General features: G+C 46.4%; 1 protein-coding gene across 3 annotated transcripts in view; it reads right to left on the bottom strand.

Moving 5' to 3' along the window:
• The window catches only part of TOP3A (DNA topoisomerase III alpha), a 37,594-nt gene that overhangs the window by 16,858 nt on the left and 4,767 nt on the right, over positions 1-15,969 (bottom strand). For 2 of the 3 annotated variants that reach the window (XM_004712960.2, XM_045293342.1), the window contains exons 2-8: positions 9,146-9,205; positions 8,455-8,528; positions 7,890-7,965; positions 6,183-6,291; positions 2,377-2,520; positions 2,089-2,259; positions 1,109-1,209 (exon numbers count right to left, since the gene is read on the bottom strand). In XM_004712960.2, coding sequence (XP_004713017.1) covers positions 1,109-1,209; positions 2,089-2,259; positions 2,377-2,520; positions 6,183-6,291; positions 7,890-7,965; positions 8,455-8,528; positions 9,146-9,205 — 735 coding nt within the window. Of the gene's footprint in view, positions 1-1,108; positions 1,210-2,088; positions 2,260-2,376; positions 2,521-6,182; positions 6,292-7,889; positions 7,966-8,454; positions 8,529-9,145; positions 9,206-15,969 lie in introns of those variants that run through there. The other variant, XM_045293343.1, reaches the window with a different exon arrangement.

The following is a 15,969-nucleotide window of genomic DNA, read 5'->3' as shown; positions in this document are numbered from 1 at the left end:
GGAAGTGTGGTCCACGGGCCTGTGCTCTTTACTCTCTCCAACTTCTTCTTCCACAAAAGACACTGTTGCCTTCCTCACAGCCATCAAAATAGTGTGCCTGGTGCACAGTCGATACTTAGTAACCACGGCTATCTTTACCACAGCAATCAAACATCAGGCTTTAGCCACAGGAATCCTCATCCGCCGCAAGGAGTCAGGCCTTGATCTTGTCACCAGTGTGCAGCCCCTGGGTTGAATTGCCACCAAGTAACCACTGACTGTAAGCCAGCTGTCGACCTTGTCATGTGCTCTTCCCTTGACCTAGAGCCCTCCTGCTCCAGAGACCCTCCCTCGGCTCATTCTGTCTGTCTCTCGGTGTGGGCCCCTGGGAGACCCTTCCATAACCACCTCATCTAAGGACTCTCCCCGCTGGCCTTCCTCCCTCACAGGCTCTCTCCTCCAGCTGGTTCTACTTCCTTGTGGCACCGATCCAGGAGTCCAGGTGGCATAGTGTGGGTTAGGGGTTTGGCCGCTAGCCCCAAGGTCAGCAGTTTAGACCCACTAGCAGCTCCACAGGAGAAAGAGAAGGCTGAGGCTGGCTGTTCCCATAGAGATGCACAGTCTTGGAAACCCACAGGGGGGTATTTCTCCTCTGTCTTACAGGACTCGAATGGCCGGGAGTGGGCGTGGTTTGGGTGTTTGGTGTGGCACACATCGCTGCAGGAACTGAACGTGCCCACGTGTCCTGTTCAGGGCAGTGTCCCCCTAAGGCACACTCTCTCACTGGGCATGCACTGGGTACTCATTAAAAACGTGACCCTCACGCTCGCCGTCTCTCCGGACGACGAGAACTAGACCCTCCTTCCACTCCAGGCGTCTGGCCTGTGATCCTGGCGTCAGGAAGAGACTGTGCAGCCAGGGACAGACCTCTCCCATTCCCATCAGGGATGCCGTTTCCATGGGGTTCCAGCCTTACTGGTTCTCAAACACAGATGCCTGAGATGCAAACTTACAGCCACCAGTGAGGCGGAAAGGGGGACAGGACCTTGTCTGTCAACAGCAGGGGGGAGCTAGCTGGGGCAGGTGCAGGCTTTTCCCTGGATCCCGAGGATTCCAAAACATGTCTTACCTCCATACACAGCTGGTAGAGGACGAGACAAGCTGTGTGGTTAAAGAGCCGGTGCCTTTTCCAGTTGAATTCTACAGCGCCATCCTCGTGCTCGTGCGTCACTGTACGGGGAAGCAAGCAGAGCAGCAGGGCTCAGAGAAGCGACGTGATGTCAGAGCACAGCGAGCAGCCACCGCTGCCCTCGAGTGCACCCTGACTCACAGGCCCAAGGGCAGAGCGGCGCGGCTCCCTGAGGTTTCTGAGGCTGGAAAGCTGCACGGGAGCAGGGAGCCAAAGCCTGTCCTTTCTCCCATGGAGCGGCTGGGGGGTTCAAACTGCCCAACACTAACAAGCGGAATTCAAAGGAACAGGAAGCAGATGTTTCTTGACAGCTAAGGAAACCGCGGGTGGATTCTGAATGCCATGGTGAGTACGATGCGGGGCAGCAAGACCAGAAGTCACGCACCGAACTCCAGTTGGGCTTCTCCCCTTTGCCTGTGATTCCTGGGCCCCGGGCTGACATGGATTGAACTGTGTCCCCTCAAGATGTGTTGTAAATCCTAACCCCCATACCTGTGAATGTAGGAAAATTTGGGAACAGGGTTCCCTTGGCTAATGAAACCCCATCAGTGTAGGATATGTCTTAAGCCAATCACCTCTGAGATCCAAAATGAGATTAGGCAGAGAGAAGTAAGTGGAGGTGGAGGAAAACGCATGCCAGCCCACCTGACGACCACCAAAGCAGAAAGGGGCAGACACTGAAGAGAAGTGAAGCAGACACAGACAACAAGCCTTCCCCAAGAGCTGGCACCCTGAATTTGGCCGTCTAGCCTCCTGAATGATGAGGAACGTAAATTTCTCCTTGTTACAGTCACCCACCAAGGCCCTTCTGTGGGAGTGGCATGCGGTAGCTCAGACAGCGCCATGAGCAAAGCTGGAAGTAAGGCCCCTCCTAGTGCTGTGATGGGGCTCCAAGGCCCCAGGCCCCACTCTCCACCTACCTTTAATTCTGTGGAAGGTTTCTGGCACAAAAGCCTGAATGGCTTTGAACCGCTCCACCACAAAGCCCAGCGTTGGGAACTGACAGCTGCCATAACTGACGAGCTGCTCCGCCAGCACCTCTGGGAATATCTTCTGAAGCCTCAGGGTCTGGAATCTTGTGAAGGCAGCGCCTGGACGCAGGCAGGCAGACAGACAGACAGACAGGGAGGACAACACAGTCAAGGCAGAGTCGGCTGCAGACATCACCATCAGCCTTGCAGCGGGGGCCTCTGTTGGGTGACCCTCACCAATCCGCAGGTCCAGCTCCTGCCTCACGTCAACAGCATCGCTCACTTTTTGGTCGGGATCTGTCAGGTTCTCACAGGCCACCCTGATGGCACGTGGGGTGATCTCAGAGAAACGGGCTCTCAGCACTGGCAGGCTGGGCTTCACTGCAAGAACAGAGCCGGGTCAGAATCAAGCCACAGTCTCCCTGCACAACAGGGCAAAAGGCGCGCTTTTCTGCCTCCACCCAAGTGTGAGGTACTCTTTTTACTGAGAGGGTTAAATTAATGGCGTAGTCTAAGAGGGAAATACTACCGTGTCCTCGGCACAGAATGTGGTCAGGGAACAGGTATGAATCAAAGTTCTCCTGGGAAGCCTTGTGGGACTTCAGTTTCGCCTGCTCTCATACCTCTAGGGAAAACGAAAACCTTTGCCAATCAAGAGTCCTGTGGGGAATGCTCATGTCCTTTTCTGGTAGTCACATAATCTGTTGTCAATTTGAGGCTTCAGAGTGGAGGTGTGGAGTCTAGCCTGTCAATGCAGACAAGACATATGGGGCTATGCTAGAGCCCTGGAGTTGAAGGAGCCACGTGGTGACCCCTGCCAGCACTGAGATGCTTCCACTGCCAGATTCACAAGACTTCCCACCCACTGGCCTGTGATCTTCCTGCATTCTGCATCACTGCATGTATTTCTAGAGTCTAAAGAGGGCTTTATAGACTGGTATCGGACATATGGGCTAATGTTGGGCTTACGGGCTTGATCTGGACCGGGCTGGGATGTTTTCTCAATATCCAATTGCTCTTGTCTATGAAGCTCTTTCTTATACTCATGAGTGTCTATGAATTTGTTTCTCTAGTCTACCCAGACTAACACACCTTCCCGGAGAACATGAGGCATACACTGACCCTGTTAGTTACAACCTCAAGATGCGGCATCACAGCATTTTACACAAATACCTTTAAGGGAAACAGCACCCTCTCCCATGTGAACGCTAGTATCACCTCTTTGTCACTTCCTCTAAGTTACTCATTAGAACCCTTCACATTCACCTAAGTATTAAGGCACAAAGAATATGGGCAAAACACAAAAACACTTTGGATGATTCCTTATACTTAACACGCAATGGACATTCAGAGCAAAAAATGTCCCCTGAGGCTGATGTAGCAATAGTATTTTTAACGACTATTATGCACAGGAAAGTTGACCAAAGAACTGACACATTCCAAGTGTGGTCGAGTGAAGAACACTGCATGTACTGTGGGCTGCCGGAACAAACGGTTCTGCCCCGGAAGAAGTACAGCTGGAACGCTGCTGACAACCGAGGACGATGAGACTTTGTCTCACGTATTTGGACTATTGTCGGAGAAGCCAGTCCCTAGAAAAGGACATCATGGAAGACACCTTCCTGGAGGGCATGGATTGATATGGTAGCTGAACCAGGGGCTCACACACAGCACAGATCCTGAGGAGCATGCGGGCTCAGGCAGGGTTCTTTTCTGCTGCACACAATGTTGCTGTGATTGGAACCCGCTTGACAGTGCCTAACAACAAAAGCAACAACACACACACATGTACATACGCACAAATGATACGTCAAGAAGTATTGCTACAAAATCAGAGAATCCTTTATTAAGACAAAAAATATCAAAACGTGAAGCTATGGTTCCTTGGCAAATCTTTTTTTCCCAGTTCATACAGGCATGTTTATTCCAAATAAAATTTGCTTACACATGTCTCTGCAAGACAGATTATCTCAGTAATAGACTTAGCTTAGTCTCTTTGGGGTGCCTTAAAAAAAAGTCCTAATCAAAACCCTGCCTTTTGCGGGCAGTTGCGCGGCCAGTTAAATTCATTGCAGCGAGGTCAGCTCACAGTTATGGTAAGCGCTTTGTTGCTGTTTTTGATTCCAAAGGGATCATTTTGACAGATCTGTTCAAAGCACACAGCATGATCATGAGGACTTATTAGGAAGGAATCTTTTTAAAATAATCATTTTATTGGGGGCTCATACAGCTCTTATCATAACCCATGCAGACACCCATTGTGTCAAGCGCATTTGTACATTTGTTGTCATCATCATTTTCAAAACATTTTCCCTCTACTTGAGCCCTTGCTATCAGCTCATTTTTCCCCTCCCTCATGAATCCTTGATAATTTATAAATTATTATTTTATCATGTCTTACACTGACCGATGTCTCCCTTCATCCACTTTTCTCTTGTCCGTTCCCCAGGGAGGGGTTTACATAGATCATTGTAATCAGTTCCCCCTCTCTTCCCCTACCTTTCCCTTCCCCTCCTGGTATCGCTACTCCCATTACCGGTCCTGAGGGGGTTATCTGTCCTGGATTCCCTGTGTTTCTAGCTCTTATCTGTACCCATATACATGCTCTGGTTGAGCCAGATTTGTAAGGTAGAATTGAGATCATGATAGTTGGGGGGAGGAAGCATTATGAACTAGAGGAAAGTTTTGTTTCCTCTGTGCTATATTGCACTCTGCTGGCTTGTCTCTTCCTTGTGACCCTTCTAAGGGGATGTCTTGACAAGTCTTTCATCTAGGCCTATACACTTCTGAAGGTGGTGTTTCCATCTCTTTAAACCTTCCCCAAATAATTCTACACTCTTCAATTTATACCATGTAAAACACCATGTCAAAGCATCCTTTGACACAGACACAAATCAGGTTCCTTGTGAATGCTCTTTGAATGTGGGGGACACCAAGAAGTCTGAAGTGACGAGATCAGGATGGATGGGGCAAGGTTTGCCACCAAAATCTTCATGGGACAGTCGTCTTCAAAGAACAGCAGGTCGTTGTCGTGATGGCAAAGACCTCCGCAGGGCAACTGTCCTTGGCCTTTTGTCACCAGTGCAGCTTTTCATTGCCCTTAAACTTCTCATACTAAGCCCGTGACCATCCTCTCCCTCTGAAGAAAATCAATGAAGGTGACCCTTTGTGGTCCTCAAAGCCAGTATTCACACCTAACCTTCTGGGCTGACTTCTCTGCCTTGAATTTAACTGGCCCCGCAGATCTCTTGGGAAGTCACTGGCTGGACTTTTTCTATTGTAAGGCCTTCTAATGAGACGTACACCAGTGTACTACTGCAAACTTGTCCGTGGCCACCCAGTGACCAGAGAGACAGGTCTGGAGATGTTTTGCTGGGAAGAAAGCCCGTGCATGGATGAACTGGAGCCAGCAGCAGTACTTTTTAGCTTTCCCTTGTAAATGGTGCTTCGGTGGTACAGACATCCACGACCCCAAAGGTTGGCAGTGTGGGTCCACCTAGTGGTGTCCGGAAAAAAGGCCTAGCAATCTGCTCCCATAAAGATTACAGCCAAGCAAACTCTATGGAGTGATGTACTCTGTAACACATGGGGCCACTGGGAGCTGGTTATTGGTATAGATTCACACACACGTACATATTTATTTATACATGTGTATACTAGTTTACATACGGGACATATACTTTAAAATTTTTTTAAAGATCATTCTGCTGGGGGTTCTTACATCTCTTGTAACAATCCATACATCAATTGTATTATCAAGTCCTGCCCTCAAGGAGTTGGCAATGCACTTGGCTCTACCACGTGACAAGTCTATCCTCGCTGCAGATGACCGACTGGCCAGGAAGCCACAGTTTGCAGGCGTTCAGCGACTTGTCAGAACAGACAACTGGTGGCCATGGACCCTCTCTCAGGACCCGAGGAACAACTCAGAAGAAGGGAGGGACACATGTGGAAGAACTTGGCAGTGGCCTGTGTGCACAGATACAGATAAACGAGCCATCTTTGTGATCGCAAGGAAAAAGCCGGACGGTGGCATCACCTACCAGCCTTGCATACGTGGATGATCTCAAATCCAATATTCTCCCCTTCTCTATCGCAGTCAGTCCAGATCACCAGAGCCTGGCACTGCCGCGCCTCTCGCTCCAGAGTGTTCTGAAATTCATGGTGGGGAAACAACAGTAAGAGCAGACTCCGTGGAGCACCTGACACTTCACACAGAAGAATCACATGAACATCCATTCATGGTACTCTGGGGATGCCAACTTGGCCGGAGAAACAGTTCCGACCAGTGACACTGATGGTGAGGAACCAGTGTAGGCCTTCTCGTTTGGACCACACTAGACCAGGGGTCAGCAAGCTGTGGCTCATGAGCCATATGGGGCTCTTTCGGTATGGACATGTGACTCTTGAGGTCAAATTGAAAATGAAAATACCATGGTTTCATTTAAAGGATATAATTCAGATAATGGTGACTTCATTTGTTTGTAAAAAAATACTTTTGGCTTTTTGAATAATTCTTCAATCATTGTGAGAGACAGAATTGGCTCTTCTGTCTCAAAAGTTTGCCTACCCCTGCACACCTACCCCTAGACACACACACGTATAACTCAGTCACATTTAAGCATTTCCTGCAATCACACTTTTAACGCACCTCTGACAAACACCTGTCGCTCCCCCAGATACACACTAACAACTCACCCCGGAGGCATGTTTCCAACTCCTCTCCCATCCGTGCTTATCATTCCCTGGCACATGCTTCTAACTCACCTTGGACAGGCAAATGACTTCCCCTGACACACATTTACAGCCCAACTCTAACACGCTTGTAACTCACATTTACAACTTCCCAGCACACACACACAATAACTCACTTGTGACATACACTGCTAACTCAGCCACACACTTTTCACTCCCTTGACACACATTTAGAACTGCCCCGATACATTTATAACAAGTCATCTCTAATACATGCTTATAGCTCCCTTGACACACACAACTTTCCTGACAGAAGTTTATAACTCTGCTCTGACACACACTAACTCTCCCTGGGCACACACTTATAACTTCCCCGACACATGCTCACAACTCTCCTGACATGCACAACTCATTTCTAACACACTTATGACTCCCTTGATACATCCTAGTAACTCACACACCACACTCTTAGAACTCACTTGGCACATAGTTAAGACTCCCCTGATACCCACTTATAATTCCTCCTGACAAACAGATATGAGGGGCTTCAAAATGTTTGTGGAAAAGTGGAATTAAGAGATACTGAAATTCTTCCACGAACTTTTTGAAGCCCCTTGTCCAGCTAAGATCTAACATCTACTTACAAAAGTCCTGATTCTGATTCAGTCCTGGTTTGAAAGAAATGAACTCCCAGATGAATGCGATCTGGAGCTTCCCAGCTAACAGGGCCTGCGGGCGCCCTGACTGCTTGCGTGTGGCACAGTCCTTCCAAACAACTGCCGGCACTGCCTGGTCTCTTCCCTCGAACTAGGTGGGGTCCAGCCATCAGTAAAACTCTTTAAGCAACTACTATTCATAGAAAAGCTATTCGACCCCTCTATCACTCAGTTTTAACAGCCGAATTTTAAAAATGGATGAGAATAATCTCTTAATCACAATCCTGCGCTTCTCAATTGAGAAAACCTTGTTTCTCAATTCTAATGATTCAAAATATAGAAAACAGTACAGGTTGGCTATTTTGTGATTGTTCCACCCTTCCTTCCAAGAGATCCTACCTTGATGTCTACAAAATTCTCTGGGCAGTATTTTTCAATTTCTGCTTCAAAGAGCACAAGAGGATTGCAACTTTGCCTAGAGAACAAACAAAACAAGCACCAGGAGTTATACAATTTAGGAAAAATGACTTCTCCTTTAGTCCGTGAAGAAGGGTGGTCCATTCGAGGGAGAGCCATCTGCTTGGTGGGCTTGGACATGGACCCCCCCCACTTCCCCCCACAGACAATGCCCACGTGACAATGCCAGGTGATTAAAGGCACGGGCTGATCCTCATTGTAATGCATTTCCCACTTTCTCAGGAAGATTAATAGGAAGAAATTCAACCACTCTTTCACACACATCTGCAATGCAGTGGCTGCCTGAAAAAAGCGTGAATGTTTTGGGAGAATATTTGAAGTCCCTTCTCAACCTGGGAATGTGGTGAACATTCACAACGAAGCAGGTGATCTTAGGTTATCTCAATAAGAGAAGTTACACAGAAAGATCATTATGCCAGGATTCCTGTAATATTTCACAACTTACCTTTAGTAGTCAGAAATGTCTTCCCTTAGGAATTATACTAACCATTTTCGAAACGGCACTTGGAAGTCATGAGCCAGCAAGTGTCCAGAAACTGAAGTCATTACCATGGTAACATTCTGAACAACAAAATTGGAATTACTCTTTTAGTAATGATAACTTGCCAAGCCACTGAAGGAAACGAAACAAAAACTGGGGATTGGGAGCAAACAATAAATAAATATGGTGCTTCATAGTCCAAAATGTCTATCAGGATATAATGATCATTCTAGTACCATAGTACCTTTCTTATCATTCAAAGTTTCTTCAAACTATTTCCTATTTGCAGTTACACAGCTACTTTCTTGTTACAGAGTTGATGGAACCATATTTGAGTAAAAAGAAGATTCCTTATAAATTATCAAGAAGCTCTGATGGCACACTGGTTAAAGTGCTTGACTGTCAACCAAAAGGTTGGTGTTTCAAACCCACCAGCCTCTCTGTGACGAACGATGTGGCAGTTTATTTCAGTAAAGATTATGTGACGCAGTTTATTTCTGTAAAGATTACAAGCTTGTAAGCCCTGTGGGACAGTTTTATTGTTCTATAGGGTGGCGATGAATTGAAATCAACTCAATAGTAATGGGTATAGTAAAAAGCTGCTCTTCTTAGCTACAGCTAAATGTTCACAGGAAGTACACCAAATGGCATTTGAAAGCACTTATCAATTGTATCTGAGAAATGCTTCAGCACTTACCTGCCCGAACAGGTGATATTCAAATTCATAGATTTTGTTGAATTTAGAAAGTCCTTCCCTCTATAAAACACAACAGAAACAAAAAGAACCTATAAATTTAAGCAAAACCCTGGTAAGTGGGGATATTGAAAACTCAACAAAAAGGACACTTCCAGCAAATTGGTGGATTAGGCTTACATGCTACATAGACCCTCTACAATAAGGACAGGAGAGACCCAAGGGAACAGACAGTGATAATCCTGAAAGCCCGAGTTTCACAGGAAAGGACAGAGACGTGAACTGAGAAAAAGATGACAAAAGCAGTGAGAGAGAAGACAGATGGTGGCTAGCCCGGCGTGGTATCGTCAGCGGAACTTTTCCAAGCAGCATGTGATCCAGAGAGTGGCCTGACAACATAAATGCACACTGGTGGCTGGAGACAAGATGACCAGTCCCCACCTTTATTCACCCCGGTAGCCAGTAACACCCTCTCCCTACACAGCCCGTTTTGCCTAAGGTTAGAGCTGCACCTTCATGGATCAGGCTACTGACAATACACCACCCCAGAATTTTGAGGCACCTGAACTCTGCCTCCTGAGACCAGCAGAATAGACCTTGACTTCCCACCTACCCCCCACACCCCCGTTAGGTAAGAAGAGCCCATTTACACCTAATGGACTTGTTCCTTCCAGAAACAAGTACCCTGAACTAAGGCTGCTGATCCTTACCAGGGGCTCTGCCTGCTGCAGTTTTCTCCTCTGGGTCTTGCCATGCCCCAGCCATCTCCTTTGTTTACCATCCCCCTCAGCCGCCACTTGTGTTTGTATCCTTTCTCTGCTGGCCTTTTAAATTGCTTTCCCAGTTTCTTTTTGATCTTTTTTCTCTTTTTGTGTGTTTTTTTCCCTCCTTTTTCTTGTTCTTGTTGTAGTTGGTTATGTACTGAGCAGTTTAACCCCAAGGCTGGGTGTTCAAACCTATCAGCCACCCCACAGGAGAATTAGGAGGCTTTCTGTTCCCATAAAGATTTAGTCTGGGAAACCAACAAGGGCAGTTCTATTCTTTTTTTAAAAAAAACCCAAACATTTAATTTTATTATTTATATATTACATATATAATTACATATCCATAGGTCCATTAGATCTAGTTGTACAATTGCTGCCATCATCATTTTCAATACATTTTCGTTCTTCTTGAACTCCTTGATATCCGCTCCCCTTTATCCCCTCCTTCCCTACCCGGGACAGTTCTTTTCTGTTCTAGCATCGCTAGACCACAGAAGTTTTTCAGACAGGAAGCACATAGACGGGCAAAGAAGAGAGACGCAGAGAACGGGAGGCACGGGGACCCTTACAAGACCTGTAATGTGGGCCAAAGGCAGTAACATGGCCAGGAAGAGGCCTATTGGTAGAGGCCACAGCAACAGGCCTGAAAGGGGTCTGGAGGCAGAGTTGGTGGTGGTCATAAGGAGACCAAAGCGGAGGCCCAAGAAAATGCATGTGCTGAGGGTGTGTGTGTGTGTGGGGTGTGTGGTTATCTGGGCAGGAGGCTTGAGAGGAGGCCTATATGGCTGAGTAGGGAGGGGGATGGCAGAGAGCAGGCCCTGCTTGCTTGCCTAGCCAAAAGGAGCTGCAAGGACTGTCCTGCTCTGAGGGTGGGCTGTGCGCTTCCTGATCATGCAACCTGAGCGACGTCCATTAACTGCAAGTATGGCCTGTGGGGTCTCTGGGGACATCACAAGATGATCACAACTAGAAGAGATGTGGATGGCGCAGTGAGAGGGACGGCTGATGTCCACATTTGTGAAAAGGTTGGAGCGGAGGTTGTACATGGACATACTACGACACCTTGGTTGTCTGTGATAAGACCGTTAACTCTAAGTAGAGTCTGGGTCTGAAATAAAAATAGTAGAGGACAGGATGTGCCCAAGCTTGCATAAATGCCAGCCTCATTTCAAAATATTCCACTTTTGTACACTGTAGCTCTTAGAAAAACCACATACTGGTACAAGCAGCTTTTTGGAAAAAACCGCTAATTAAAGATAATGCAAAGTTTGCCTTTTTAAATAAAAAAGACACCTGTGTGTTATGCCTATTAATAGCTTGTGTCAGGTTGAAGCTCGGGGTCCACACTCGGTACTCAACAGTCCGGTGTGGTCCCTCAGCACCGAGTATGGGTTTGAACCCAATAAACCTCCTTAAGTTGGACTGTCTCTGCTCATTCCGTTTATTCAACAACCTACTTACAACCTTACAAGAGCTGAACGGCTCCAAGCTCAAACATTCCAATACTCGAACAGCACCATTCAAACAAAGCTGCTCGGTGTTCGTAACTTCGCTCCAAAGTCGAACCAAAAACCCGACTTGAGAAGCCTGTGCAGACGGAGAGTGAGCCACACGTCACACACTGGGTGACGTTTCCATCCAAGCGGGGCTCTCGCTCACACAAGGCAGTGCTGCATCAGTGCCTTAAAACATTCGTCACTGCGCTTTTTTTCACTTTATTTGCATAAAATATCATAACCATGCTCCAGAGAAAGTCAGCGACAGCAGCAATAACGCTCAGAGGAAAACTGAGAACCACGATGGAGTTAAAGAAAAAACCACAGTGAGAGCTGAATCAGACTGCTGCTTGTCTGACTTGGCAGTGGAATACAACATCGATAAATTGACACGATCAACATTTTTTGGAAAAAATAAAGTGATGAAAGCGGCTGTTTTAGGACTCAGAACCAATTACTTGGTGTTCGTTGTTTCTTACGGGAAGAATATGGTCAGTCCTCAAACTTTTGGTGTTTGAACACGAATGTGGAAAGAATTGGGTTCGACAAGTGAGGTATTACTGTGTGTAGAGATTTTATCAAGAAATGGCTCACACAGTTGCAGAGGTGGGTACGTCCAGCATGGTTCAAGTCTGTGGGTCAGCTGCAGGAAGCAGAAAAATGAAGCAGGGCGACCACAGGCTGGTGGGTACCAAGCTGACCTAGTTTAGAATGGTTATGACTGGGCTGACCAGGACCTCACTGAATGAAAGCAACGATATTTGACCTTGTAAGTTGGAACATATTACTTGCAGTTTTGATGGGTGGTCTGCTCTGGGTTTGACTGCTTACGGATGTGGACACACAAAGTTCTAACTGAAGTGACAATTCTTCGCATCAAAGAACATTTTTGTCTCCTCAAGAGTAGCGGGTTAATAGGAATGGGCAATTTAGAAATTGAATACCCAAAAGGGGGGGAGATAAAGGCACGAAATGGTTATAAACTTTCATGGGTGTCTCCAGTCTCAAATATGTGGATCAAGGGAGGATATCCATGGAATAGTTTACACTTTTCCTAATGCATCTGGTGAAGAGGTTGATGGGATTAGAGGGTTTCAGCTGTAGGTGACTGTTCACAGAAAGCAATAGTTAGGCATGAAGTATTTTGTTTTGTTCACTTATAGAATATAAGCTGTAAATAGGGCTGGTGTGTTTTCAATTGTACTTCGTTAGTTGTATCCTCTTATGCGCGAGAATGATTTTATTACTGGCTTTGGAGATTATATATGGTTAAAGAACTGTGCCAAGGTATCAAGTTGACAAGGGGGTGGTTGTGAAGGTTAGATATTATGTCAACTTACACACCTTGATGCTACATCTTGGGGGTGGTGAGGATTTTTAATAAGAGAGACACTGCCACTTAGAACTTCTCTCTTGCTTCTTCACCATCCTGCTTGCCTGTTTTGTACATCTGGTTCTAGGCTTGGCAGCCGATGTGACCTGGAGACCATGGGGGCTGTGTCGCCCCACCATGTTACTGCGGACCTAGGATCCATGAGATTGAACCCATCGGCGTGTGATTCCCTATCTCCCCACTTTATCTCTCTACTTTATCCACTGGGAGACAAATGGGTCTAAAGAGGGTTCCAGCTAGCCTCACACCCATGGACGTGAAATGAACTTGATATAAAGGTTTTTTTAATAGACACTTACACGTCAGTGGTGTTGTTTCCCTAGAGAACTCAGCCCAACACACTTGTCAGCCCACTTGATGGCAATGAAGAACAATGATGACCCTTTGTGGTTCTCCGCGTGGCACCATGGCAGTTGGCAAGAACAAGTACCTTACCAAAGGTGGCCAAAAAGGAGCTAGCTAAGAAGAAAGTGGTTGATTCATTTTCTTTTGTTATCAAAGGATCATTTTATAACAAGATTTATTTTCTAAGAAAGATTGGTATGATGTGAATGCACCAGCTACGTTCAGTATAATATTGGAAAAATACTAGTCACCAGGGCTCAAGGAACCAAAATTGCATCTGATGGCCTCAAGGGTTGAGTTTTGGAAGTGAGCCTTGCTGACCTACAGAATGATGAAGTTGCACTTAGAAAATTCAAGCTACTTATTAACGGCATTCAGGGTAAACACTGCCCAGCCAACTTCTGTGGCATGGATCTTACTCATGACAAAATGTGCTCCAGGGTCAAAAATGGCAGACCCATGATTGAAGTTCATGTGGATGTCAATATAACCAATGGCGATCTGCTTCATCTGTTCTGTGTTGGTTTTACTAAAAAAAAAAACAAAAAACAAAAAACCCCCGCAGTGATCAGATTTGGAAGACCTCTCGTGCTCAGCACCAGCAGGGCCGCCAAATCCGAAAGACAATGCTGAAAACCATGATTCGATCCGAGAGGGGCAGACAGATGACTTAAGAAGTGGTCCATACATTGACCCAGACAGCAGTGGGAAGGGTATAGAAAAGATGTGCCGATCTATTTATCTTCTCCCTGGCGTGTTCATCAGAAAAGCGAAAATGCGGAAGAAGCCCAAGTTGAAGTGGGGAAAACGCATGGAGCTTCCTGTTGAAGGTGATAGTGCTGTGAAAACTGGAGATGAGGCAGGTGCTAAAGCAGAACCAGCTGATGACGACTATGAGCCACCAGTTCAAGACCCTGTTGAAAATTCTGACTTGTAATGGCGACAAATAAAAGGTCTTACTTGAGGGTGGGGGAGAGAACAATGACGACAACCTAGAATTCTGCTAGTCTAACGCGGCCCAGGTAAGAAAAACCCCAAAACTCAACTGTTATTTAAATCCTTTTAGTAATAGAGAATAGAAATGGTCTAATCAATAATTTTATACAAGAACCCCGAAATATAAAGATAGACGTACTCTGATTGCAACAGGTGGGAGTTCTGCAAATTCAAACTCTTCACGGTCCAGCCTAAGTGGCTTCACGTTTTGAAAATCACTACACTCATATTCTATTAAAATGTATGTTCACTCCAGGACCAGGGCTCTCCCAAGGCCTATTTGTAATAGATAATTTTATGTCAACTTGCAGATATGTAAAAGTGTATGGGTGACATCCAACCTGTCAATCAGGTTACAATCTGACGGTGCCCCCTTGGGGGTGTGGCCTTCACCTAAGGAGGGCTCTGGGAACCTTCCTCTCTCTCCTTCACCTCCTGCTTGCTGGATACCCTGGGAGCTGCCAGAGTCCTGCCATGCTCTCACCGCCTTGCATCCACGCGACTTTGCATGCACCGGCCTGTGATCTCCCTGCATGCTGCATCACTGCATGTGGCTGTGTGAGTCTGAAGAGGGACGTATGGACTTGAGTTGGACTGGGCTGGGATGTTTTCTTTTTTTTAGAATTTAAGGAGAACATTACCATATATGCTTGTGTATAAGTAGAGTTTTCCAGCATATTTTAAATGCAGTTTTTGTGGTAAAATTAGGTGCCTCGGCTGATATTCAGGTCGGCTTATACTGGAGTATTTTTTAAAAAAAATCATTTTATTGGGGGCTCTTATAACAACCCATATATCAATTGTATTGAGCATTATTTGTACATATTTTGCCATCATCATTTTCTAAACATTTACTTTCCATTTGAGTCCTTGGTATCAGCTCCTCTTTTTTTCCTCCCTCCCTCCCAGGGCATGTTTTCTTAATATATAATTACTTCTTGATATAAAGCTCTCTCTTGCATATATGAGTGTCGCTGAATTTGTTTCTCTAGTCAACCCGGCCTAACATACTATTCTACCAGTAGTCTTGCGGACTTAAAATATTTTCCCTGAAATGTCCAACTGCCGTCCTGTGATTCTCATCTACCAAGGGCAGATACCATGATGTTTAGGTCCATTGGGTGCGTTGCTGGGGTTAAAGGGCAGCAGTGCAATGGGTTCTCTTATATATGGCCTTCCTGGTCCTCAGTTTTTAATTCTGCCAAAAAACAACAGGTTGGGTCAGTTTGCTCCATGACTGGTCTACTTTGCCCACCTCGTAGGGACTGGTCGGTTCACTAGCAAAGGTGGTGTGCAAAATCACCATACAGGATTCAGTGACGTGTAATCCATTGAGGCTCGTGATCTTGTTGGAAGGACCATACCATGAAACCATCAAGGAACTTGCTTCCATAAGCTGTTACCCACACAGGTTTTCTAGAAGTGAGGTTAAAAACCTCAAGATCAAAGAGAGTCTGGAGTAGAGTGGTGTGGACCCAGGGAGCCTGTGCAGAGAGCCTCCTAGAAGCAGTAAACAGTCAAAGACTGTAGCACTCAAGATGATGAGGGCTGGGAATTGCCCCAGCAGGTGACGAGAGGCCCAGCGGGGCCATGATGGCAGTGGCGGAGGGCTCAGAAGGCCTGCAGGTTGAGGCAGCTTACACAGCTCCTGTAGCGGCTATGAGTTGGGTCAGTCAGAAGAGAGAATTGGTGAGAGAAAGCAACTAAGAACCGAGCAGCTGTTAAAGTGGCCATGAGCTGGGCCAGTTAGTAGCGGAGAGGCCTGACAACAGCAGAGGCAATGAGAGAATTGTCCTGGTTGGAAGCCGTCTCGCACTGAAGACAATCTTGCTC

The sequence above is a fragment of the Echinops telfairi genome, unplaced genomic scaffold, assembly GCF_000313985.2.
Source record: "Echinops telfairi isolate 266 unplaced genomic scaffold, ASM31398v2 ScPeMD7_2010;HRSCAF=2546, whole genome shotgun sequence".
Lineage (NCBI taxonomy): Eukaryota > Metazoa > Chordata > Mammalia > Afrosoricida > Tenrecidae > Echinops > Echinops telfairi.
The sequence above is the reverse complement of the archived record's forward strand: the minus strand, read 5'-3'. Positions and strand labels throughout refer to the sequence as shown.